This window comes from Sciurus vulgaris (genome assembly GCF_902686455.1).
Source record: "Sciurus vulgaris genome assembly, chromosome: 5".
Classification (NCBI taxonomy): domain Eukaryota; kingdom Metazoa; phylum Chordata; class Mammalia; order Rodentia; family Sciuridae; genus Sciurus; species Sciurus vulgaris.
The window spans coordinates 119493467-119520768 of record NC_136465.1 but is presented as its reverse complement, the minus strand read 5'-3'; the positions used below and the strand labels follow the sequence as shown (position 1 = coordinate 119520768).

At 45.2% G+C, this 27302-nt stretch overlaps 1 protein-coding gene and 1 long non-coding RNA gene across 13 annotated transcripts; one reads left to right on the top strand and one right to left on the bottom strand.

The window, feature by feature from the left end:
- Positions 1–79: 79 nt before the first annotated feature.
- LOC306661865 (short-chain dehydrogenase/reductase family 9C member 7) lies at positions 80–22970 on the top strand. Of its 11 annotated transcripts, none has more exons than XM_079141156.1 (10): positions 80–1015; positions 3800–3826; positions 4568–4591; positions 5845–5883; positions 6889–7048; positions 11784–12014; positions 13876–13921; positions 14860–15118; positions 15664–15827; positions 21683–22970. In XM_079141156.1, exons 1-10 carry the CDS (start codon positions 981–983, stop codon positions 21898–21900), a joined length of 1203 nt encoding a protein of 400 aa, XP_078997282.1. In that variant the 5' UTR covers positions 80–980; the 3' UTR covers positions 21901–22970. The 11 variants fall into 11 exon arrangements, with proteins under 11 accessions (XP_078997282.1, XP_078997284.1, XP_078997286.1 ...); XM_079141158.1 differs by having other exon boundaries at positions 4568–4689; positions 6684–7048; XM_079141160.1 differs by having other exon boundaries at positions 80–3826; positions 4568–4689.
- LOC306661873 lies at positions 15834–26879 on the bottom strand. Of its 2 annotated transcripts, XR_013763996.1 has the most exons (3): positions 25348–26879; positions 17523–17646; positions 15834–17422 (listed from the first exon to the last, which is right to left on the bottom strand). It is a non-coding gene; the product is annotated as an uncharacterized lncRNA (long non-coding RNA). The 2 variants fall into 2 exon arrangements; XR_013763997.1 differs by lacking the exons at positions 15834–17422; positions 17523–17646 and adding an exon at positions 24106–24428.
- Positions 26880–27302: the final 423 nt, after the last annotated feature.

The following is a 27302-nucleotide window of genomic DNA, read 5'->3' as shown; positions in this document are numbered from 1 at the left end:
GAGATGAACTTGAAGCAAGAGGCTTCCTGCAGAAACCAGAGGCTCAGCTCTATGAAGAACGGTCATATCCTGGGGGCTCTCCCCAGTGTCCATTGTGAAAACAGTGATATCTGACATTGCAGGGCTATTCATTTTTACTTTTAACTGATACATAAAACATTAAAATTCTGCATATTAATGAATGCCATGTGATATTTTGCGTGCCATTCATTTAAAAACTTGTAGTGAGTATGGGTCCAACATCTGGATGTTAAAGAAACAAAGATGAACCAGAAGAGTTCAGAAGGAGCGCTGAGTTCTGAACGCACTTATGTCAGCTCACTCACAGTCAACCCATGTGGTCCCCTTAATGGCAGAGCAAGAACTCACTTTTTCACCTGAAGCCTCCTGAATTCTATAACCCTGTCCACATGTGTACATACACAGGCAGCACCTGTTTTGGTCAGTTTTTGCATTAATATGACCAAAATACCCAAAAAAGAACAACTAAGAGGAGGAAAAATTTATTTTGGCTCAGAGTATCAGAGGTCTCAGTCCATAGATGGCCAACTCCGTTGCTCTGGGCTCATGGTGAGGCAGAGGGACACTGTTCCCCTCATGGCAGCAAGGAAGCAAAGAGAGGGAGGGGGGAGGGGCCACAGGGAAGATGAACCCTTCCAGGGCAGGATCCAGGGGCCCGCCTCCTCCAGCCATGCCCCATCCCTTCAAACTTGGATGGATTGATTAGGTCACAGTCTTCACCATCCAATCACTTGACCTGCAAACATCCTGCATTGCCACAGGAACTTTATATCCAGACCATAACAACACCCCTTCCACACACGGAGCGCATTCACATGCACAGAACACAATGAACTAAAATTAAAGATAACTGATTCACTTCATCTCCTGATGGGTTGGTGTTTGGGATGTTTAGACTCAGCTTCAGGAGTCCTTTCCAGAAGGTCAAGGAAGTGTGAGAATGCAAGTCCCTGACCCCCATGCTGGGCTTCACTGGGATTCTGGCTATGCACAGGTCAGACCTATGGCTCCAAGCATGGACTGTGACTCAAAGGTGCCAACTTGGTCATAACTGAAGAACAGTGCCTTAAAATGAAGTGCAGTGTAAAGCAGTCCAAGCTTTCATTCCAGACCCTCGGCAGAGCTTCCCTCTCCTCCTTCCAGACTTCTTTCCTGGATGAGGGGCTGGGTTCCCTTGGATGGATCTGTGCAGGGACATGAGCCCACTTCACCAGAGTGCACAGGATGGCACAAGAGGCTTCCTCACTCCTTCTCTTTGCTGTGTTGGCCTTCTGTGAGAACAGGTCTTTGAGACCCAACCTCAAGTCTTCAACCCTAAGATCTTTGGCTCTGTCAGGAAAGGGGTGTCCCTTCATTTCTGGGGACCCCCAACACAGACGGAGTAGGGCTAGAACAGATTTCCACAATGAGCCCCACTTCCTGTCCTATCCAGTTCTGATTTTTCTCTGGAACGCCTCCTCTTCATTAGAAGCCCCAACCTGTGTGGAGGAGGAGTATTGGTGGGGTTGGAGCTAAAGAAAATGGTTTCCTTGTAGCTGAGCTGAGCTCCCCTGATCTAAGCAGGTAGCTCTGCCTAGATACTGTCAGTGCCCTGCTGACAAGAAGCGCTTAGCACTTGGGGAGAGCCCCCAGGATATGACCGTTCTTCATAGAGCTGAGCCTCTGGTTTCTGCAGGAAGCCTCTTGCTTCAAGTTCATCTCCTCCTACTCTTTACTCATCAGAGATGTGATCAACGTGGACAGTTGGGATACTCAACTATGAAACCCTGGTTTCTTCTCCCCTTACCTACCACTTTGCCTCCCTGCCCCTCTTACCTCAAGCCTTGTTGAGAAACAGCACCCTCCCCCTCCCCCTGAGGGTTCCTCCATAGACAGTGGTTATGGGGTCCAGGCTCCAGTTGTCTTTGTTCTCCTGAGGGGAAGTTCCCTGTCAGCCACACTGGATACACACTGAACAAACACCTTTCCAATGGTTAGAGCTCAGGGCCTTCCATGCCTGGCTGAGGTTCAGGAAACCCTGCTGTCTCTGTGGTGTGTGTTCAGCTGAGTCTTTTCTGCTTTCTGACACTCAGTGTCTGAAGGGCTTGGATTCTGGATGTGTGACCAGGCACGGGAGGCCCCAGGACAGGATGGGGAAGAAAATGTGATGGACAACCAAGGCTGGTGTCTTCAGGATGTGAAGTGTAAAAACTGATATGCCTGCCTTGTGCAAGTCATTTCTTCTTCCCTCTCAGTAGCTCTGGTACTGTAAGTGGGTTCCCAGCCCCCATTCCCTTTCTTTTCCCCTTTCGGATTGAAGAATCGAATGATGCAAATGGTCCACATGGTCCAATGCCTCAATATTTTAAACTTTGCAATTCAAATTCAAATTTCATGTTTCCTGTGGTTTATTTTTAAAATCTTTAAAAATATTTTTTGTTATAGATGGACACGATATCTTTATTTTATTTATTTATTTGTTTGTGGTGCTGAGGATCGAACCCAGTGCCTCACGCATGCTAGGCAAGCACTCTACCACTGAGTTATAGTCCCAACCCTCTGCGGTTTATTTTTGAGAAAAAATTCATTTCATTTGTCAATGGATAGACATTTATCACAAGACACTGCAACCTATCATTGTCCTCCACTCAAACCTATCTTGCACTGACTTCTTGGACAACTATTATTTGTTGTCCTTGGCTTCTCAGTATTCCTCATGTCACCCATGCTTAGGGTGGACTGGAAGACACAATGCAAGAACAGCTGTTTGTGGAAATGTACTCACCTCGTTGGTCTCTCTTTGAAAGGAAGATTTTTTTCATAAAATCCAAAACTCAACATTTCTCTGAAAACATGACTTCCTCCTCTCCTTCTCTTTTTTATTTTTATTTTTTTCATTTTGTTCTTGGGGATTGAACTCAGGGACACTTTTCCTCTGAGCCATGTCCCCAGTCCTTTCATTTTGAGACAGGATCTCACTAAGTCATTTAGGGCCTTACTAAGTTCCTGAGGCTGGCCTTGAATTTTCGATCCTCTTGTCTCAGCCTCCCAAGCCTCTGGGATAACAGGTGTGCACCACTGCACCTGGCTCCTCTTCTATTCTTATGGTCTAAGGAAGTCGCAGAGAATGCAGTTGCTGCTGTTGCTGGCATTTGGATCAGTAACTACAATTTCTGTAGAGAAGTGTTTTGTCCTAGTTGAACAAATATAAAGGGAAGTACAAGGTTGGAAGACAAGTTGTTGTGAAATGTTGAACTCATATTTGACTAATTTTATGTGGTTTTCTCAACTTGGAAACAATGCTTTCAATTTCCTTTTACAGTGTATTTCACAAAAATGTCCTGTCAACTAAAATGATGTTTCCTCTTACAGCAAAACCACAACTATTTCCTATGGAGTAACATGATGTTTTGACTTTTATTTCAATGTATCTTAGAATGAATATTCAGGGATAAATTCTTCATTGAATACATCTAAGAAACCAATTGATTCCCCCTTTACTTCTGAGGTCAAATTTCCCCTTGGGGATCTCCCATTTCTTTTTTCCAGAGAACTACGAAACCAAGAGGGACCTATTCTTGTCCATTCTTTTGGTCTTTTCCTTGTAGTCCTTGAGGGAAGAATGTTCACTTGGTTTTCCGAGGAGTGATCTGGATGCTGAGACAGACTCAGAGAGCTTAGAAAGCTGCCCAAGGGCATTCAGTTACTTGAGTTACTTGGTAGTAGAGCTGGGTTTGAAATCCATGTGTATCCTAATTTAAAGTGTATCCTTCTACTAAGATTTTTTTCTGTTGTCCAGGAATACCCAGGACCAGGACTCCAGCAGGTAAAAACAAAACAAAACAAAACAAACAAACAAACAAACAAAAACAGTTGTCGCCCAGGAGACTCTGAATAAAGGGTTCCAATGTGTGTGAGTGTGGTGGAGATGAGGGATTTGGAGATCACTAAGAGTGAGAGGACAAGGAGAAGTGGTTAGGAAAAAAAGTCCTCATGTCAAAGCATTCTTTTGAAATCCAATGGCATCTATTGGAACTGTTCATGTATATAGACCAACAGTAAGAAAACTTGAAAAGTTCATGCCAGAGTACCTAGTGCTGGTCTGCCTACCACAGCCCTCTGGTCTTATGTCCTCCTATCTGAATAGAAGTCGGACTTGTTTCATCCCAGTATGTATGTATCTTCCTCTATAAAGCTGTGTGGTTCTGCCTGACAACTCCCTTGGGTCTGTGCTGCCCTCTCTGCTAGCACCAGGAGATGCAGGTGATGAGCCCCCTCCAAGACAAGTCTATCTTCATCATGGGCTGTGACTTGGGCTTTGGGAGCCTGCTGGCCAGGCAGCTGGACACGTGAGGCTTGAGGGTACTTTACTGCCTGCATTTCTGATAGAAGAAGCAGTGGAGCAGCTGAGGGACCAGATGTCAGACAGGATGGAGATGGGAATCTCTCTGGATGTCACCAAGATAGAGAGCATCACTGCAGACACCCAGTGGATGAAGAAACGTGTGGGGGACAGAAGTATCACCCAGATTCCTGATGTGTCTACTGGTTTCTTTTCTCTGCGAAGGGGATGCCTCCTGGGTGTTTGCTGGTAAGACTCCACAACTGTTTGGAAGACTTGAAGTAATATCTGCTTCCTTCCCCTCCTCCACATGTCAACTTGAGATAAGCAGGAGAAAGGCTGGGCAGGTAGGCATGAAGGGTTTGTGGAGGGCCTGAGGGGCTGGACAGATGTGTGCTTTATGCTGTGGGCAGTGCAACACCTGAGAGGGAACTGAAGCAGAGGAGCCACTTGGGCCAATCAACATCCAGGGACCTTGCTGACTGCAGGGTGGAGGGTGGCCTGAGTGTGGAGAAGCTAAGAACAAAGGCAGAGATGTTCCCCAGAAGGCAATTGCAGGAGCCCAGCTGAGAGAAGGATGGAGAACTTCCTGGGACAGGAGAGGAGAGGAAGAGGACTGAGGAGTACAGAGGGCAAAGTTTTGTAATTCATGGGATGTGAGGGAATTGGCAGAAGATAACTCTTAATTATCAGTGCCTTGAAGCAGAACAGGCAGGATTTAGAGCAGTAAACTAGCATATGCAAAATACTTGGAACAACATTTAAACATCCAGAGGTTCTGGGTGTGGTGGCACATGCCTGAAATTCCAGAGACTTGGGAGATTAAAGCAGGAGGATTGCAAGTTTGAGGCCAGTTGTAGCAACTAAGCGAGACCCTCAAAATAAAAAGGACTGAGAATTGTAACTGAGTGGTAGAGCACCCCTGGATTTGATCACCAGTACTGGGGGGGAAAGCACACACAGGAAATGCATCGTCATGATTTTTCCCCTATGCTGTATTTTCTAACTGCTCAGGCCTCCTAGCTTATCTCATTCCAATCCTGTTTGGGGCTTTTATTGAATTGAATTTATTTAGCATTTTGTCTTGCCTTCTCTTGTGGTTTGGATATGAGATATCCCCCCAAAGCTCCTGTGTTAATGCAGGAATATTCCAAAGTAAAATGATTGGATTATGAGAATTGTAACCTAATTAGTCCATCCTAGTTGAATAGACTAACCGGATAGTAGTCCTGTAGACAGGAGGAGTATGGCTGGAAGAGGAGGGTCACTGGGTTTTTCCCTGGAAGGGTTCATCTTCCGTGCAGGCCCCTCCCTACCTCCTGCTTCCTGGCCACTATTAGTGGTGCAGTGTTCCTCCTCCATGCCCTTTGACCACGATGTTCTGCTTCACATTAAACCCAGAGTAATGGAATCAGTCAGTCATGGACTGAAACTCTGAAATCATGAGCCAAAATAAACCTTTTCTCCTCTAAATTGTCCTTGTCACGTTTTTTTGGTTGCAGTAATGAAAACCTGACCAACTCAGAAACTGGTATCAAGAGGTGACAATTTTTCTGTGATTAGATTGACCATGTGGTTCAGAAACCTTTGGAAAGGGTTTATGGGAGGAGTTTGGAAAAGTTTGGAGACACATGATGGAGAAGTTAGAATCTTGTGAACAGAGCTTAATGGGCAATTCTGGTGGGAACTCAGAAGACCAGAATGCTGATAAGAACACAGGCAGTATAGATTGTGCTCATGAGGTTTCACAGAAGAATAGAAGAATAGAGACTCTACAGGAAATAGGATTAGATGCCATTGTGTGACATTCTGACAAAGAACTTAACTATATTTTGCCCATGTCCTGAGACTATGTAAGGCTGAATTTAATGGTGGTGCACTATTTTGGTGCAGGAAATTTCAAGGCAGCACCACATTCAAGCAGTGCCATGGATTTTGCTGGAAGTTTTTAGTCAGATTTATTGTGAGAATCAGTAACAGAAAGCAGAGTCGATCAGGAAAATGTCAAGGAAAAACTTGGGGTCAAGGAAGTTATGGTTGTTAAGGAGACATTGGAGAGATGCTGAATACTTTGCACAGATACATTAGGAAAGATGGTTTGAGGGCATCTTAATAATTGGCAAGACCATATCTATCACAGATTCAAGGGTATAAAAGTAAAAATTCATTTGAGAAGAGAACCTGGGGGAACCCTGTTCACACAGGAAGGTCTAGGAAGTTATTTCACCATGTTCAGCTGCCCAGACACTCAGTGGCTGCTGCATCAAAATCCCAAGGGGCCCAGCTACTGCTAAAACTGGTGGCAGACGTTGGCATTGCCCTTGTGGTATTGGTTCTGCAGGAATGCAGGATGCTGTAGGTAAGGGGTCATGGAGGCTTCCATCAAGATTTGAAGAAAATCCCGGGAGGCCAGGAAAATTGCAGCAGAGTTAGAATCATTGACTGCCCCCAGAGAGGGCAGTGCATGAAGCTTTGAAGGTAAAACCAAAGCTGGAATGGAGATCCCAAGAATTCAGAGATGCCTGTTACATGGACTATCTGCCAAGGAAAGCTGCTAGCTGTGGACAGAACCAGCCTAAGAGAGAGGCCATGAGTGCTGCAACCAGCAAGTCCAAAGAGGTGGGAATGCCCAAGTTCTCTGAAGAAGACATCTTGCTACCATGTGCCCCAGATGCTGGAGGTGGAGCTACAGGAACTGTTTACCTGGTAGAGTTTATGTTTTGTTTTGGTCCCATCTCTTCCTTTAAAGCCTAGGTTTCTCCTTTTTGGAATGGGAATGTTTATTCTGTGCCATCATATATTGGATATATGCAACTTGCTTTTAACCGTTGCGAGGATTCACAGCCAAGTTTGACTTGAGTCTCAAATAAGACTTTGGGCTTGGACTTTGGGGCAATGCTGGAACTGTTAAGATTATGGAAACTCTTGGAGATAAATTAAATACATTTTACATTGTGAGATGAACATGAACTTTTAGGAACTAGGGATGAAATGTTATTGTTTAGATATGAGGTGTTCCCTAAAAGCTCTTGTGTTATTGCAGGAATAGTCATAGATAAAATGATTAGGTTATGAGAGCTGCACCTAATTAGTCCATCCCAGTTTGAATGGACTAACTGGGTGGTAACTATAAGCGGGAAGGGCATGGCTGGAGGAGATGGGTCACTGGGGGTTTGCCCTAAAAGGGTTCATCTTACCTTCTTTCTCTACTTTCTGGCTGCAATGAGTAGAGCAGAAATTGTCTGCCATGCCCTTCTACCAAGGTGTTCTGCTTTATTTCAGGCCCAGAGCAATGGAATCAGCCCACAATGGACTGCACCTCTGAAACTTGAGCCCAAATAATTTTTTTCCTTCTCTAAGTTGTTCTTGTCATGTATTTTAGTCACAGCAATGAAAACCTAACTAACACACCTTCCAAGGCCTCTGAAGTCCTTGCCATCTGCTTTTCTGTCTTGCAACAGGAAACTTTCCTTTTGGGGGTAAAATTGGCTATTACTGAGCCAGACTTCCTCAAGACCAGCATAACCAACATTGTGAGGCTTGTGGGATTCTTACAGGAGTCATGGAAGGACAGTACTAAACTGGAGGTCAAGGTGATCTGTGGTGAGAAGTTTCTGGCATATTGTGATTGAATTGTACATAGAAGGGAGAGAAGCAGATTCTTATCTGGCATTGAGTCCATCCTTTGCACCTCCATTACCATCAGGGTCAATCATTCCTGTTCTGGCTCCCCCATAAGGTAGGGATATTTAACCCCATCCCATAGTGCTGTGGTCAGCTGATCACCTAATAAAAAGGTCCAATCTTATAATTGGGACCACTATTTCATCTGAACCTTCCAACTAAAGTTAGAGAGGGAAGACATGGTGAACTCATAGTCAGATAGCTAGGTTTGAAGATAGCTGATTTTCCTGTGCATAGCTTTTTAGCAGAGACCTTCAATTTATGCAACCAAGATATTCCCAAGATGATAGCCAGATGTGCCTGAGTGTGGAACAGTTGTTCCTGGGGTAAGGGTTGGGGCACTTGTTGGGGAATGTGGATAGATTAGATTTGGGGCATATCATTGTGGATCCAGGAATTCTTAGAAACTTTCCTACTAATTTAGAGCTATAAGTGGAAGTAAAAGAATGTGCATCCTTTTGTCATCCAGGACACACCTCAACATATTTGAAAACATTTGACAAAAAGCAGGTTGGGGCTGGGGAGATAGCTCAGGTGGTAGAGTGCTTGCCTTGCAAGCACAAGGCCCTGAGTTCAATTCCCAGTACCGCCAAAAAAAAAAAAAAAAAAAAAAGAGCAGGTTGAATCTGTCCCTGGTGACACACTGCATGGAGTATATGCTGACCCCCTGTTTCCCCTACCACTACCACACATACCTGTACTCACCTGGCTGGGGCACCAAGCTCCCCTACCTCTCCATAAGCTACCAGCCCACCTTCCTAATGGAAGCCATGGTCTACTGAAACTCTGCAAGGTTGGTCAAGGCCTTATGAAACCAAGACTGGGGTGTTTGGAAGGGTCTAGTTGGGGTGCTAGGTGAGAGGTGATATGTCATGGAGTGGAAAATAGAGTGATGGGAGGGATAAGCTCAAGTCTCCAGGATTAGATAGGTCACCCCCCTTGTCACCTATGCTCCAAGCTTTTCCCTGGATCATTAATCAGGAATCTGGGAATTTTAGGAAGAATGAACCACCTCTTGGAGTTGAGGAATGAAGACTGCCTATGTTGGCATCCTATTTCCCTAAGCAGTCATTCAAGGCTCTGAACCTCATGGCCCACCTGCCACATGGAGGAATACACTTTTGAAGGAGGCATGAGCATCATGGGGCAGGGGTTCAATCTACACCTGCACTGCCTTGAGCATACCTCTTAGTGTGTACTTGGCATGGCCAGTCTATACCCCACACATTCTATACTCAGGAGGAAATGAGCTGGAGGAAGTAAGGGCTTTACTCCTTGTGGACATGGAGTGGGGTGGGAGGGCAACCACCAGACTGACAGCTGTCAGGTGGCAGCTCATCAGGTCACCTGTCATCTGGGAGTGGGAGGCATCCACATCTCTGCATGTGGTCCCCCAGCTCTCACCCCATCTGCTTCCAGGCCTGCCTTTTCAGTTTAAGCCCAGCAGAATACTGCCTTGGTCAGCAGTGAGCAGAAAGAAAGGTCCAGGAAATGAATGCATCAGGCCCAGGTCTACTTTGAGCCAGTTTTGAGTTATTCTTCTCCAAGGCCAGAACTAACTCCTAGATCTCGTCTGCATCTGCAAGAACTGGGAGGCCCACTGTCTCTGGGCCTGCTCAGCCCTTGGGGGGCATTATCTAACTTTTCCCAGCCATAACTTCCTTGTTAACTCAACCAGGAGGCAAAAAGCAACTGAGGGATGCTTGCCAGATCCAGTACAGGATGTGCTGAACTGTGGGGAAGGTATGAAGTAGGTCAGGTTTGCCTGCTACCACTCCCTCCTCCATTGCCTGTGTGTTTTGGGTTTGCTCTTCAGAGATGGGTTTGTGATCTGACTCCACACACACTCCCATCATCCTCAGTTCAGAATGACCAAGGTCATTCTTTTGCTTTGGGGCCTGGCCAGAGTTGGTAAATAGTGGAGCATAGAGCTAAAACCTCTGTCCTAGCTGGGTGTGGTGGTGCACGCCTATAATACCAGCAACTCCAGAGACTGAGACAGAAGGATTGTGAGTTCAAAGCCAGCCTCAGCAACTTAGCAAGGCACTTAGCAACTTAGTGAGACCCTGTCTCTAAATAAAATACAAAAAAGTGGCTGGGGATGTGTCTCAGTGTTTAAGTGCCCCTGGGTTCAGTCTCTGGTACCAAAAAAGTAAAAAGTAAATAAAATTTTTCTTTCTAGGGAACTTTGTGGCTCATTTCTGTGTCAGACAGGGAACAGGGAAGGGGTAAGCTGTGACTAGGCTCATTCTGATGAAAGGTGACCCTGGAGGTTGAGCCAAGAAACCACCCTGGGCTGCAGCATCATTCTGTCCTTGCTTCTTATGTAATCCTGGGTGTGGCCCCTCACTACTCGCACCTACCTGGTTTCCTTATTCCTTTGCTTTACCAGCTATCCTCCTACCCTTCTGTGAGTTCTCTGCCCCATTGTCTAGAATTTCTCCTTCCCCTCCAAGTCCTGACCCTGTTACTCGCCTCCTCTTGGGCCTCTTCCCTCTCAGAGTTAAGGACTCTGCCCAGGCCCTTTCATCAGCTGCCCAGTGAACTCACCTCATACTCAGTGATGCTTGGATCAAAATGATCCCTTCCCTACACATGCCCAAAGTCTTGCCTACTGACTTCTCTTGCCACCTGTGGTTCTACCTGTCATTGGTCCCCTACCTTCAAATTGTTCTGACTCCTGACTTCCATTCAATTACCCACTGAGTCTCCTGGCTTTAGAGTCTCTTCAGAGTGCCCTCCCACTGTCATCCCACCTTCAGGCTCCTTGCTTCATCAGACTACCTGGAGTGTGAAAGAAAGTCCTGGGGGGTGAATAGAAGATAAGTTTCTTTTTGGGGAGCTGCTATGCCCTTTGTCTTTGGCCTGGTCCCCAGCGAGTAGGAGTGGGTAGAATTCTGGAATGGTTTGGAGTGCAGTGGGGACTCCTTGCAGATGACCTGAGTATTACTCCATGAGCCAGGCCTTGATTTTCTCAGGTCTTTCTGCTTTCTGGAAGTTGGGGCTTCATATCCCCATCCTCCCTAACAGGAGGACCTAGTTCCCTCTGACCTCAGGACAATGGAGGCCCACAACCTGAGAAACCCTTTGTTTTTCATCATCTCTTATGGATACTCACTTAAGATCTCCAAAGAGTTGATGATCTGGACTTCAATTTCTCTTGGGGTTTGAAGGGGCACTGCCTAATTTTGTTTTGAATTAATGAATACGTCTTAATGTTTTTCCTGAAAATAAAAATTAAATGTATTCGCATGCCTATACTCACAGCAAATGATTTTGATCCCTAGACTGGAGGTGGAGCTTGGGTGGGGCTTTTCCAGGGCAGGGGTCCCTAGGCTGAGTCTTCCTTTCTTATTTGCCCTCTCATGCCATCCATGTGAGCTTCCTCCTAGCACTCACATTGCCACTGGGGACTTTCCTATTTTGGGCACCTTCACCCATCAGGGCAAGGGGAGTGAGGGAGGTAATCACCAGGGCAGTTAGAGGTGACATGCTTCAGGTTGGACTTGAATTTCTTGCATCTTGGCTAATTGGTGGTGATGTATCCACCTATAAAGATGACAGAGTATTTCAGGCAGGGCCCTGTATCTGTTGCAAGTAGTAGAGACTCTCCTTACCTGTGGGTTCCAGCAGACTGTCGCCTGGGACCCAAGAACCAACCTGTCCTGCTGTTTCCTGAGCCCTGACCTTTGCATCAGCTCCCCACTACCCAATGGCAGCACTCACGGACCTATCTTTTATGTATCGCTGGTTCAAGAACTGCAATCTGGTTCGCAACCTCTCGGAGAAGTATGTCTTCATCACTGGCTGTGACTCGGGCTTTGGGAACCTATTGGCCAAACAGTTGGTTGATCGGCGTATGCGAGTGCTGGCTGCTTGCCTCACTGAGGAGGGGGCCCAGAAACTTCAGCAGGATACCTCCTACCAACTGCAGACCATCCTACTGGATGTCACCAAGACTGAGAGCATCAAGGCAGCAGCCCAGTGGGTGAGGGACCAAGTGGGCGAGCAAGGTGGGGCGAATGGCATTCTTCGACTTTCTCAGTTTATGATGTTTCTGCATCTCTGTTTCTCTCTCTCTCTCTCTCTCTCTCTCTCTCTCTCTCTCTCTCTCTCTCTCTCTCTCTCTCTCTCTCTCTCCGTCTCTCATCATCTGACAGTATTAGGGACACTGATGTCCAAAGGTGATGAGAGAGTTGATGTAGGGAATTGGTAGGGAACCAGGGCTGGGGCCTCTGGCTCTGTCAGATTGGAAACCACTGCACTGTTTATCCTGTTCACATGAAGAGGTGATTCCCAAGAAACAGTTCCCTCCCAGAAACTCAGGGACAGGGAAGAGGTCCTGACAGGAAGCAATGGAGGGAAGATGTTGTGTTCCGTATATCCAAACCTCTAAAGATGGAGATGCCTCTTGGAAACATCAATAGTCCTACCAGCTCCTACAGAAGTGTAAACACATTTCTTGTAGTGCTCAGGCTAGAGGAAGAGGCAAAGGGACATAAAATTTGATTCCATGAGTGGGGGCGTTTGCTGTGGTTGACTGTCAGGCAGCGAGGGGACAGATCTCTTCCTTACCTCACCATGGATATTGGTGCCTATATCAGAGTGGCTACTTGCATTGAGAAAGGAGACTGTAGGCTGGGGCTGAACCAAGAGTGGGGGGGGGGCCCTGCCAGTGAACTTCCAGTACACAGGGTGTGGGTACAGGATAGGGAGGAACAGGATAGCTCAGTTGTAGAAGCAGCAACCTTGAGGAAGTCCTCACTCCAAAGGAAATGAGTCTAGAACCTCAGTCCAGATAAGAGCAACAAACCCCTGGAACCCAGGAGGAGCCAAAGAGTAGCTCCTTGTTTTACTTTTTTCCTTAGCATTTATTCCTGTCCAATGCAATGCAATACTTGTTTTTCTTATTGTTTCCTGTGCTAGCATAGTTTCCTGGGAACAGGATTTTTTTTTTTTTTTTTTTTTTTTTTTTTTTTGTCTCTTAGTACATGTCCTTAGCAAGGGTGAGACATTCAGCCTTGAGCCACTTGTGTTCATGACTCATTGAGTGTATTAGTCTCCTATCGCTGCTGTAACTAATTCACACAAGCATGGTGACTTAAACAGCACACGTTTATTATCTTGTAATTCTGGAGGAGACAAGTCCAAAATGGGTCTCATTAGGTTACATTCAAGGACTCAGCAGAGCCATGCTCCCTCTGAGGTTACGGGGAGATCCATTTCCTTGCCTTTCCCAGTTTCTAGAGAGTGCCTGCATTCCTCAACACATGACTGCTTCCTCCATCTTCAAAGCCAGCAAAGTTGGACTGCGTCCTCTTCACCCTTTCTCTATCTCTCTGGTTCTCTCTTCTGCCTTCTTTTACTTAGAAGGACTCTTGGGCTCGTCAAGCAAATCTGGGATAATCTCCCCCCGTAAGGTCAGTTGATTAGCTACCTCTAGTCCAACTGCAACCTCAATTCCCCTTTCCCATGTAACCCCACATATCACAGGTCCCTAGGATTAGGAATCTAATCCTAGCATCTGGGATAGATTATTCTGCCTAGCCATGGGCAACATTCTTACTCTAAGAAGCACTGGGTACTGGGGGTCGGGGAAGGGAGACAATTCTTAAGTGCTTTCTCAGTGCCTCTGAGAGTCCCTGAATAGGAAGTTGGCACAGCCCTAAAGATCTGCTCTGACTATTCTCTGGTTACTCTTTGAAGATAAATAAATAAATAAATAAAGGAAGAAAGGAAGGAAGGAAGGAAGAAAGAAAGAAAGAAAGAAAGAAAGAAAGAAAGAAAGAAAGAAAGAAAGAAAGAAAGAAAGAAAGAAAGAGAAAGAAAGTTGTCCTGTTCCCCAACAGGTAATGCATTCTCTGCTGGAGCCATTTACCAGGACAATCAGAGGTAGTAGTGCTGTGTCTCCCTTCTTCACAGGCAGAGACTACTGGGTTTTATGGACTCTGGGCCTCAAGAACCTCATTCTCCTCTTTAAGGCCAGAGTCTCCCCTAGCTAGAAAGGTTCCAAACCCTGCTAGTCAGTTAGTCTTCTCTAGTCTCTCTAATTGCAAGAAAACAGGAAGATGGGGGGTGGGGGGATGTGGCTTAGGTAGGGATTTGGGGGAAAGATAGCCAGGAGTGATGTTCACATCCAAATCTGCCCTCAGGAGTAAATGACTGTGCTGACAGAGTACCTTGAGGTGTTGGTCAAGGTTGAATGACCATACTTACCACTATTTTTCTCCATTTATATACGACCCAATTTAAATAGAGTCCTTATCACATTTTTCATGAATGTTTTATACATTTATAAAAATGACATTTTCTCTCTGGTCTGTGAGCTCCTCAAAGGACAAGACCCTGTCTTGTTCAGTTTCTGTTTCCTTCACCTTTTAAGTGGCACAGAGTAGACACAGGATGAATGGATGTATAGAGGGTAAATGAATGAATAAGCGAACTGATTTGGTAATAAGTGAAATGGAGTTGGTTTCTTACACTTAGGTGAATAGAAAAAGGAAGCCTCTTTGGCAAAGGAATTCAAACATGAATTAATTGATAGGAAAAAGATATCTCCTATCCTAGGGCTAATAGCTTTGGTGCTATTAGCCACATGCAGCCTGGGTCGTGACAGGTACAGAGCCTCAGCTAGTTGACAGACTACATCAATCAGAAAAAAAGTGCCCCTTCAAGGGAACATGAGTCAGTAAAAGGCACAATATCTTTCAGGCTCATGTAACTCCCATCTCCCACTCCTTGATGGCCCTGAACAGGTGGGTCATGGTCCCTGGTGCTTTCCCAAAGACACTGCTGATTTTCTGTGGTTCTTTCTCTCTCCCTCTCATCCCTAGGCCTCTGGGCACTAGTGAATAATGCTGGTGTGGGCCTACCCAGTGGTCCCAATGAATGGCTGACCAAGGAAGACTTTGTGAAGGTGATCAATGTGAACCTGGTGGGACTGATTGAAGTGACCCTCCACATGCTGCCTATGGTCAAGAAAGCCCGGGGCAGGGTGGTCAACATGTCCAGCTCTGGTGGTCGTGTGGCAGTCATTGGTGGCGGTTACTGTGTCTCCAAGTTTGGTGTGGAGGCCTTCTCTGACAGCATCAGGTGACTGGGCCCTGGTAACAAATGACCTGGGTGGAGATCTTGGGTGTTTTTACTCAGGAGGAGAGGGCTGGGGTGATAGCAAATGGACAGGGCAGTTCTAAAACAAGGAAGCTAAAGCAAAAGCAAGAGGGAGGCTAGACCTCTGTAAGCCTTCCCCAAGAATCAAGAAAAGGGATGAGGAGAAGTGAATGGAGATAGACCCCCCAAGGAGGATGCAGGCCTTGTAGAGACCACCTCCCTTTCACCAGGTATGGTACTGAGCAGGGGGCTAAGATTGAGAAAGACCTGGTGGAAGACAGGGCCTTGGCCTAGATCCTCCATTACTTCCTCCCTACTGGGTCTGCCTTATGCAAATTGCCCAGAGACTGCTGGACCAGCTTAGCAAAGGGCTGAGGGCTTATTTGCATGAAGGCAGTAAGTGTCTGGGCCAGCAGCAGGGGGTAGAGGGACCTCCAGTTTCCTGCTGAGACAGGTCCTTCCAGAGGCGACTCTCCCTGATTACTATCATCTTGAGGCCCAGACCAAATGCAGCTTCGATTTCCCAGGCGTGAACTCCACTACTTTGGGGTGAAGGTCAGCATCATTGAACCAGGAAACTACCGGACATCCATTCTGGGCAAGGAGGGTATGGAGACACGCATGCAAAAGCTGTGGGAGCGACTCCCTCCAGAGACCCGGGATAGCTACGGAGAGGAATACTTCCGCATCTGTGAGTTCCCCAGGTGGGAGTGGGGTCTCAGAGAGAGGCAGGGAGATCTTGGGGTCACTGACCGGCTTTCAATTTACAGATAATGGGAAAGAGGCTCAGAGGGACTCAGGGCCCAAGGCCATACAGCTAGCGGCAGAGCTGGGGTTTGAGAATAGAGAAGACAAGTGGAAGATTTATGGGGGAGTCAGGAGAGATGCTGCCTACTCCTGGTACCTGCCCTTGACTATCACTGTGCAGGTAGAGTCAGGTGAAAATGCACTGAGATAAATATAGAGGAGTGTTTAGGAGCATGGCTGCCTGGGTTGGAGTCCTGGTTCTGCCTCTTTCCAGCTAGGAGACTTTGGACATATTCACTAGTCTCTCTATGCTTCAGTTTTCCTATCTGGAAAATGAAGCTACTGATAATGCCTACCTCTCAGGGTTGCTATGAGGATTAGTATGTGTGAAGCGTCTTGTACCAAGCGCTTGTTATATAAACAGGAAAACGAACACATGAGTATTTAGAAGGGAGGGTCTCTAGGAAACTTTCTTATCTCCCTGAGCTAGGGGTCTCCTGTGAACCTTAGGTGCTTGGGAGGATAGAGGAGGAGGTCTCAGCTCTTTATTGTCCTTCCCAAATGTGTGCGACTGGTCCAGTTTGGGGATGAACGGAGCCTCAGCCTTTGGGGAGCATGAGAGGGCATGGCCTGAATGTGCAGTTGGGGGGAATTGGCCAAAAACTTTGTAGATGCATCTACTGGAAGAAAAGAGAAGGTCATTTTGAGGACCAGAGGGCTCTACATTCACTCAGAGAATCCAATCTCAGAGCTGAACCAGTTGGTTTCAGAAGAGTAGAATTCACTAGATTTCCTAGTAGCTCCCAGGGTCTGGAGAGAGAGCAGGCCCCAGTGCCATCTCTGTCAGCAGCAACTGGCTGGTGCAATTAGCATGCACCTATTTGGCTGGGCATGTCCCTTCTCCAGTTCCCTTTCTGATGATGCCACCAGCCAAGAGAGTAGGGCTGGCTCTGTGCTGGCTCAGGAGGAGTCCCTGAGTCTAGAGTGAAGCAGCCATACATCTAGTCCAGTTCCCGCTCCCTCTGAGCCTCAGTGGCCTTGACTCATGACTTATTATCCCAAGTTTTTCTTTTTTTCTTTTATTTGGCTTCCATGTATATTCCCAAGAGGCAAATTTTCTGTCACAGTTAAGCTCTTAGACTCAGAACTAGGCTACACATACACACACACACACTTGTAGAGTAGTTCCTGGTGCCTGGTAAAAATAATTTGATTTAAAAGTTTGTGGTGTTTTTTATTATCTTCCCTTAGACTAAGTTTAGCCTCCTTTTTTTTTTTTATTACAATGGTATCTACAAGGTATAAGTTCTTATACCGCAAAGAGATTCTTAAATTATAATTATCCAAAATCCATGGATGTGTTAGTTAGCTGTCTGTTACTATAATAAACACCTGAGACAATCAACTCATAAAAAGAAAAGGTTTATTTTGGCTTAACAGTTTTAGAGGTTTCAGTCCACAATCAGTTGGCCCTGTTGTTGCTTTGGGCCTGTGGCAGCACATCACGGAGGAATCTCACGGCTAAGTAAAACAACTCACCTTGTGGAAGCAAAAAAGAAGAAGAGAAAGAGACTGGGGTCCCATGATCTCCTTTGCGGGCATGCTCCCAGTGACCTAAAGACCTCCCAGAAGTACCCACCTCTTAGTTTCACAGCCTCCCAAGCCTTTGACTCAATCGTTGACCCATGGGTCTTTGGGGGAAATTTCAGATGGAAACTATAGCAATGGGCAAATGTCATCACTCAATCAAGCCTGGGGCAGGTCTGCAATTATACAGAGAGGGTTATTTTAGTGACATGCTCTCCTGGACATCGCACATCAACAGAATTAAAAGCCAAGAAACAAAAACCAAGAAAGCTATTTCTTCATTTCATACACCTTTCATTGCAAAGTTGCGGTGCGAGGTACTGCATGGGGCTGGGAGTTGGAGTGGAGAAAGCAGTGTGATTTTCCTTCACTGCCTGTAGATTTACACCCAGTAGGGGAGACAAATGTTAGTAAAAACACACATATTTAATGAAAAACTGCAGTTAAGTGCCATTGAAGAGAAAGCAAGGATATGAAAGAAGAACAGGGTTGGGAGTTGAAATCCCAATTCAGACTATGGCATAGGGAAGTCTTCTCTGAGTTGCCTTAAGGAAGAATAAGAGTTAGGCATTGCTGGAAAGTGGAAAAGGGACTGGGAAGGGAGATTTTTGCAGGAGGGCTCTGAGGCAGGATCACAGTAACACATGCCGGTAATCCCAGCAGCTTGGGAGGCTGAGGCTGGAGGATCGCAAGTTCAAAGCCCTCACTCAGTAAGACCCTGTCTCTAAAATACAAAATAGGGCTGGGGATGTGGCTCAGTGGTTGAAAGCCCCTGAGTTCAATCCTTGATACTTAAAAAAAATAAAAATAAAAAAATTTTTAAAAGCTGGTATTGTTATGCTGAAGAATACTAAGGACAGGGCTTATGAAATGCTATAGGCTAATTCATTTGTAGTCCACCCCATGATTTCAGAGGAAAAATTTCAGGCAAGTGTCAACCACTCTTAGATAAACATTTCCCCAAGTGGTTATACTCTTAATTTTCACCTCAGTTACCTAGTGATTACAGGGTTGAGACAGGGCTCTGAGAATCTGGTAGGGGAGATCCAAAAGCAAATACAACACCATGCAGAAAATCTTCAATAACGGGCATGCATGGGAAGCAACAGTTAACAGGACAGAGACAATTCCACCATCACAAAAGCCTCACATGGGCAACAATGGATGCCTCAGAGAGTTGTTTTTTTTTTTGGTTTTTTTTTTTTTGGCAGTACTGGGGATCAAACTCAGGGCCTTGTGTTTCTGAGGCAAGCACTCTACCAGCTGAGCTATCTCCCCAGCCCACCTCAGAGAGTTTTGAAGGATGAATAGGAGTTCACAAAAGGGAAAGAGACAGTAGATGTTTCCTACAGAAGAAGCCCAGGCGACATCTGGAGACATGATGCAACATTGCCTTTGCAGTCAGTGTGGTTCCAAGTCTGGACTCCTGCAGTCCCTCTGATCATGTTACACAATTCTCTAAATTTCAACTTATTCATTTAAAAAAGTATGATGATTCCTCCTCCACAGACTGTAGAACTAAACCAAAATGTAAAGTAACCCCCTCAGTCATAGAGAGAGCTCAGCAAACCTTAGGCATTGCTATTATTACTAGTCTGGCACAAGTGAGGTATGGAGGGGACTGGGGCAGGAAGAGACTAAGGATCAGAGCATAAAGGACCTTATTGGTGTTTACATGGAGGGGTGTGGATATTAGCCTTCTAAACAGCTATGAGCTAGGTGTGGCAGGAGGATCATGAGTTTGACACCAGCCTGGACAACTTAGTGAGACTCTCAGCAACTTAGTGAGACCCTATCTTAAAATAAAATAGAGTGAGCTGAGGGTGTAGCTTAGTGGTACAGTGTCCCTCGGTTCAATTCCCAGAGCCACAAATAAATCAGTGAATAGCTTTGGAATGACTGGTCAGAGTTATGTGCTCTGGGAAGATGCCACCTGGGAGGCTATTGTGGATCCTACAAAGGAAGGATGAAGACATGAAGTCACACATCATAGTAGTTATGAGAAGTTGGAGGAAAACAGTGGGACAGACACAAGAGATGTTTAGGAGATATTTAGGAGTGGTCATGCAGTGCTGCATTACACAAATGGTAACCACTTGCTGTGGCCAACCAAACAGGACCCTGGCTTGTGAACACTAGGACCAGGCTCAGATTTTTGTTTGTTTGTTTGTTTTGTGGTACTAGTGATCAAGTCCAGGGCCTGGTGTATGCTAGGCAAGCGCTCTACTACTGAGCTACATCCCCAACCGTTTTAATTTTATTTTGAGACAGAGTTTCACTAAACTGCTCAGGCTGGCCTCAAATTTATGATCCTCCTGCCTCAGCCTCCCAAGTAGTTGGAATTACATGTGTGATAATGTCCACAGCTCTAGGAGTCATTCTTAACTATACCCAGAGTAGAACTGTATTGGAAATGGCTTGTTGATAGCAACTGACAGGAGCACCTTCCCAAAGAAGTGGTGCTCAGAATCACAGGGACAAGCACAGAAACAGAGATCACCATTCTTGTGCTAATAGCCCTGAAGCTGACCCTCGACCAGGTGTGGTAACCTCTAATGCTTATGGGCATAGCCAAGGGCCTAGTCTCCTTTCTCATCTGAACTCTGCTGGGAGGGCATCAAACATTCCCCTTTTAACCCCTCCCCTTCTTCTTGGGGAGAGTCTGCCTGAAGCCTAGGACCTGTCCCTAGCAGAGGAGAAGGGGTCAAAAATTCAAATGTTGGGGCCAAATTGCCACTTTATTGTAGACTCTCTTCCTTAATTCTCTCAGGAAGAAAAACATTTTCCCAGGTGCCCAAATCCAAAGCCCACGTTCTTCCCCACCATCTAGGAGAGTGACAGGCTAGATGGGAACTTATGTCTCCCTTTCCGCTCCATGTCTAGCAGGTGCCCACACAAAACAGGAGCTAATAAATATTAGAGAGAATGATGGAAGAATGTGCTTTGTGTCAACGCCCACCTTCCACTTACATGCCAGTACCAGTCTCCCCAACCCCCATCTCCTCCTGTCAGCTGCCTCCTTCCTTCCCACCTGGGCCTTGCTGGTGGTAGACTTGGGGTCAGGCCCAAGGTCTGAGGCTTCCTGGGACATAATCTCTCTGTAGACAGTCTGCCCTTAAGAGAGTGTGGCTCCTTATAGAACCCCAAAATGCAGTTTTCTCTCCAGGAAATGGCAAGGGAGTTCCTCAGAGTCTGGGGTGCAGGAAACTTGAGTGACATTGCTCTATCCTCACCAGCCATCCACAGGGGTCCTGATCCCCAGGGGGTGAACTCTCTGCCTACCTGGACCATCCCCAAGTTGGGACAGCTTTTGTTCACTGTCTGATTTCCAGTCTAAATCCTTGTCAGGGAAGTCTGACTCTCAGGCCCCAGTTTCTCTGGAGTCCTTGGGCTCTCTTTACTCTGACATGCCCCTGTCCTAGAATCCCAGGGAGAGTCTGACAATGCATCATATGGCTTGTCTCCTATTTCTGTTGTGAGTCCCAGCGGGCTTCTACCACTGGAGCATCCTGCTCCTGTCTCCACACCTGTGCACACACTGCAAACAGGAGAGCCACTGCCTGTCTTAGAGTTCTTCAAGGTGCCTTCTGTGCCTGGGTCATTTATGTCCTCAGTAACTTTATAAACAAGACAGGGCAGGATCACTATTTTTAATAACTTTTTTTTCCCTGCATGCTTTTGTAGAAAATGTGGAAACTCTAGAAAGTACATAGAAGAAGGAAACAAAATGAAAAAAGCCTAAGAATCCCACTACCCCATTGCCTACCCCGCAATTAATCATTTTTGTTATTCTCCAAGGCAGGTATCATTATCCCTGTTTTATAGATAATGAAAGTTTAAGCCCAAGTTCATACAACTGTAGTGGCACAGTCATATAAAGAACTGAGGACTAGGGGTATAGCTCAGGTGGTACAGTGCTTGCCTTGCATGCACAAGGCCCCAGGTTAAATCCCCAGCACCACAAAAGCAAAACAAAACAACAAAAAAACCCTGCTCTTCTCATTGCTATTCTAGTGCAATGACTTGAATTCAGTGCATAACTGTAAAATTGAGGAAGATGAATTATAATGATCTTATAAATCAGTGTGAAAACCTGCCTGAAGTGTGAGGCCAGGGATCTGATGGAAAGGGAGTTTGAACAGAATTCAGAAAAATAACAGAAACTTTCATCTTATATTATGAAGAATAACAGAAACTCTTACCCTCAAACAGATACCGACAAGTTGAAAAACATGATGCAGCTGGCAGAGCCAAGAATCAGGGACGTCACCAACAGCATGGAGCACGCCATTGTTTCCCGGAGCCCTCGCATCCGCTACAACCCCGGCCTGGATGCCAAGCTCCTCTACCTTCCCCTGGCTAAGTTGCCCACCCCTGTGACAGATTTCATTCTGAGCCGGTACCTTCCAAGGCCAGCAGATAGTGTCTGAGCTGGGGAGGCTCAAAAGGTGGCCTTTTGGGGTGGGATAAAGGACTGTGGAGTCACATGAGATGATATCAGACATCCTGGGGTATCATCTGCTAAGGACACTGTACTAGGCTGACACCCACTGCTGGCAAATCTACCAGTGACTTCCAACAGAAGATAACTGCCTCTTCCCAACCACTGGGGCCCCAGACACTTGAGGTGACCTTGAGAGACCTAAAGCATGGCCCCAAGGGCCTGTGTCACCTAGGCAGGATACAAGTTTTTCTAGACCTGAAAAAATCAAGGAGGGAAAAACTGGCTCCTGCTGAATCACGAACTGTCACCGCCTCGGGAAATACCATGGGGTAATCTAACCCATGGGGGCATCTCAGCCACCTTCCTGTGGTCTCTAAATATGCACTAACCTTATCCACACAACCCATTACTGACGTGTGTAGCAGGGCAGCCAGGAAGTGTGGAAGTACATCCTACAAAAGTTTAAAATAGTTTCTCTCTCTTTACATTTCTCTATCAGTAGGTGATTAGGATACACATTAAATAACATTCATTTATTTAATAGCCATTGATCAATTCTTCAAATATTTATTGAGTTCCTACTACATACCAGGCACTGTGAAGATGCTGGGGGGGTATTGAGATGATGAAATCATGGTCTTGGTTTCTTATTGTTCTTTTGTGTTTTGTTTTGTTCCACCATGATATCTAGTAGCAGAGACCAGACAGTGAGAGAAGGAACAGAAATCAGAAAACAAGTATTTATATGGAGCCTGGGGATCATTGTGTTGTACAAACTTGGCTGTACATCATAGTTACTCAGTTATTCCTGGGCTCCAGTGTCAGAAAATCTGATCCAGAAGACCCAGGAAAGGGCTTAGAAATACATGTCTGTAACAAGGACCCATGATTCTGATGCACTTGGGAGGCACTGATGGTTCCATAGGAGAGTAACTAATGCTCCGACAGGGAAGTGATTTACCCATGGTCCCCTAACTTAGTGCTAAGATAGATAGACCTCAGATTCAGATTTCTAGTTCAAGATTTTTTTTATTTTTAGTTACAGTAGAACCAATTTCTGAAATTAGCAACATCATCAAATAAGTAATGGAACTAAATTTTTTTTGAAGAGCCTTATACTGCTGGGTCATATGAAGATGTGTTGAAAAGACTTTTCTGATCTTGATAAATGGTCAGGTAATAAAGGTTAAATAGGATATTTTAAGTTTTAAAAATCTTCAATTTATGTCTCTTCAACATGTGACTGAACTTGAAAATAATAAAGTGTGACTTAATTATATCTGCAAAGACTCTTTTCCAAATAAGGGGTAACACTCGTGGGTCCTAGGGATTAACATATAGACATATCTTTGTGAGGCCACCGTGCAACCCACTTCTCCTGGCATCAGGTGGAATACACTGAGAAACAAGTAGCAGAAAATTCAACTCGAGTGGCTTAAACAATAAAGAGTGAGGGCGGGACCCAGTGGCTGAATGATGGCGTGGAGGTGGTGGGTTGGCATGGAGGTGGTAGGCTATCTCTGTTTCTTCGCTCTGCCTCTCACAGTTCTGGTTTCATCCTTCCTTCATTGCTGTGACATGACCGCCAGTGGCAGTGGGAGCTCTGTGCTTCCCCATCCTCAACATCAGGGAAAGAAAGAGCTTGCTTTTCCATGGCATTCAAGATGGGAGTAAGTTGCCTTCCCAGAGCCCCTATCAAGGCTCGGCTTGAATCCCACTAGCCCAAATTGGCTCAGGCTTGTCCATCTGAACGAGTCACTGATGTGGGGCAAGTTGCCAAGAATTGTTTAGATTAATCATGGAACACAAAGGAAATGTTGGGGAATCATTCACAATGTCAACTACCCAGGAAAATATGAAACTCAGATCTCTATGCTATTGAGAGGGTTGGAAAAAAAATGTCAACATCTGCAGACAGAAAACCACTCCTAGGGAGAAACTTCAGCTAGGTAATTTTCTGAGATATTAATTTACGTTTTTCCATTGCTCCTTGTTTTTTTATACACCCTCCCACTTTTTTTTTTCTATTTCCCCTTTTCCACCCAAGTAGATAGGCAATTTGATACTTCACCAACAGTGAGATGTTTAACAGGATAGTTCACATAAATTTCCTGCCCCTTCTCCAGCTTTAGCTTTCCCTGACCCGAATATGTTTTTAAAGAAATTACAGAGTTTGGAGAATGAAATAAAAGGTGGTGTTTCTTGGGGGTGCATACAGTGTCTCAGAGAAACAGGGCCTTTCCTCTAAGTCAAGGAAATTCACTTTGGCTAATGAGGGAAGAGGGCGAGTTTTTGAGTTTCCAAAGTTCGAGGGCCTGGGGTTCACTTTCAGGAAGCACTTGGAAGGGTGGCAAGACACAAAGGAATGACAGCTGCATTGTGTGTTTAGGCAGATGAGACCCTGGCTGACCTCAGAGCAGACTCATGTGTCCCACCAGGCATGACAGGAAGGCAGTAGAGATTCACCAGATAGAAGAGGCACAGAGACTGGAGCAGCGGTTACTAAGTGGTAACCTGTGCAAGTAGAAGAATTATTTTTATTTTTGTTGGTTTGTTTGAGGGCCTCCCCTCCAATTCATTATTAATAGTTGAGGCATTTTTTGAATTTGTTACATTTTTATTAATTTTATGTTAGGACTTTGACCTTTGTTGTATTATAGCTCTTATATTTTCATAGAGATTTAAATTGTCTTTCCTTTTCTTGTTCACTTATCAGCTTCTTAATCATCATAAAAGCAGGTGAGTAATGTTATCTGGTTTACATTTTTAAAGGAGCACTGTGGGGGCTCTGGAGAGACTGAATTGAGGGGACACTGGTGGAAGCAAGAAGACCTGCAAGGAAGCAATTGCATAACCAAGCAAGAGGCGATGGTACTCTGGGTTAAAGGGGGAATGATGAGAACAGGTGAAATCAGCATTTAATTTGGAGTTATAACCATTAATGGATTTGAACTAGTCTGTCAATAAGAATTATTGTATTCCTTTTATATACCAGGCATGGATCTAGAGATTCTGGAGTTGTCCTGGTGGATAAGACAGAGTCCTTGTCCCCAACAAGTTTATATTTAGTGGAGTGAAGAATTCGGCAATACATGTAGAGAAATGAATGGAATAATTGTATATACTGGTAAGTGCCATGGAAAAGAGAAAATGCAGAGTGCATGACCAGGAAGGCTGGTTACCTTTTCTTTTCTTCTTCTTCTTCTTCTTCTTCTTATTATTATTATTATTATTATTATTATTATTATTTTATTAGTGTTGCTGGGGATGAAACCCAGGACCTTGCAAATGCCAGGCAAGCCCTCTACCACTGAGTCACACCCCTTACATTTCCCCCCCACCCAGCAACAATATTAAGGTAAAATTTACATAAAAACAAATGCATCCCCTTAAGTGTACGGTTTGATAAGTCTTGACATGTGAATACACTTACCACCAACACCAGTCGAAACATAGATCATTTCTCTCATCTGAGAAGGTTTCTTTAGGCCCGTTTGTGGTTGATGTCCCTCTTATCCTGGCTTCCGAACACCACTGACATGCTTTATGTCACTACAGATTCATTTTGAGTCTGTTTTCCTTTAAAAAGATCACTTTTGCTGGGGGATGAATTGGAATGAATTAGCCTGGAGGAGTACAGAGGACAAGTCTAGAGATAATGAGAGACACATAACAACAAAATTACAGAAATAATAATAATGATAATTAGCTTATAATGGACATCGACTGAGTCTCAAGCACTGTGCTTTGTATCCCATACATTATTGTATCATTCCCAAAGAAAAGGGAGACAGGAAAACACCATGTCCCTCAATTCCCCTTTTCTGTTCCCCAAAACCCAACCAAGTTAAGGGACTAATGAGAGCAAGCCTAGGCTGGAAAGTCCAGATACATAATATCTTGAAGGATACTGGCTGTCTCTTATACACACTGGGACCTAGGGCAAGTTAGTGTTGTCTGTAGAAAGCAATTTCTTGCATGTGCACCATGCAAGTTGGTCCTGGGAATGCTGGTCAAACAAACAGACTAAGCAAGCTAATGCTGATGATGTCACTGCTCCTGCAGCCTAACATATAAAACCCCGCTCTGAGTGGAGAGAGGTACAGAACTGAGGGCTCTGTGGAAAGTCGAGCTGCCTGCCACTAGACAAAGAACAGAGGTGCAGGCTGTCAGCCTGTTGCCACTGAACTCTTCTTGAAGCAGTCACTGTCTCTTGTAAGCTTTCCCCAATAAATCACAAGTCTCACATGCCATTTTGGGGCATTTTCTTTGCCCTCTCCTGGCATAACTGGTCTGTGGACATGACAATTACTCATTTAATTTTATTTAATCTCTGCAACAAGTCCTAGGGGTTTACTTTATTTCACAGAGGAGGAAATTCAAGACTCAGAGAGGTTAAGAAATGTTCACAAGATTACACAGCCTGTAAGTGGCAGTCAGGACTCCACCCTGCACGGTGTGTGGTTCAGCACACTCTACAATAGCAAACACTTGCACAGTGCTCACTGCATGCCAAACACTGTACTAAGCACTTTAATCCTCACAACAATCCAGACAGGTGGGTATTATTATTCCAGTTTTAATAAGGAAGAAATAGAGGCCCAGAGAAGGTATTACATACCTGATAAGTACTAGCAGAACAGGTTCCTCAAGTTCTAGAAACCTATTTTTCGACCACATCATCGCTTTATTTCACACCCACATTTGTAGCAGGGTTTTCTAGTCAGAAGACACAAAAAGCCTTGCTTCTATTTCCATGAAACTTCTGAAACCTACCCTAATCTGCCTGGCTTGGGTTCCTCTTCCAGCTCTTTCTTTGTAAAAACAGGGGTGTCTTTGCCCTCTAGGGTCCTCCTTTTTACCTCTGGGACTTGCTTGTTTCCCTTCTGAACCCTAGGAAGTTCCCCAGTCTCCAGTGAATCTCTCCGCAAAAGTGAAGGGAGGAGGGAAGAGGAAGCAGAGCCCAGATTGGGAGGAGGGGTTGCTGAACCCGGGTCTGGCAGCCTGTTTTGTAGGACAGTGTACTTGGTGACTCTGCCCCCAAAACAGATACAAAGAATGTTAATGCCAAACTCAGAGCAAAAAACAAAATGTTTGTTTTGGAATTTCTGACACGGAACCGATGGGGTGAGGATTGAAAAAACTTGTGCATGTGTTTATTTAATAGTCAAGGAGGTATTAGAAATGAACTGCAAGTAAACAATTTTCAAAGGCAGAATCCTCAGAGGGCTTTGAATGTAAGAAGGGAAATGTCAACACCTCTCTATTTTGCTGGGAAAGAAAAGATCTAAATTTTTCTTTCTACTGAAGGAGAAGAAGGCTCTGGATGAGGATCTACTGCCTTCTGCACTGTGAGAGGAAGGTGATGGGTGAGCCATCTTTGAGGCA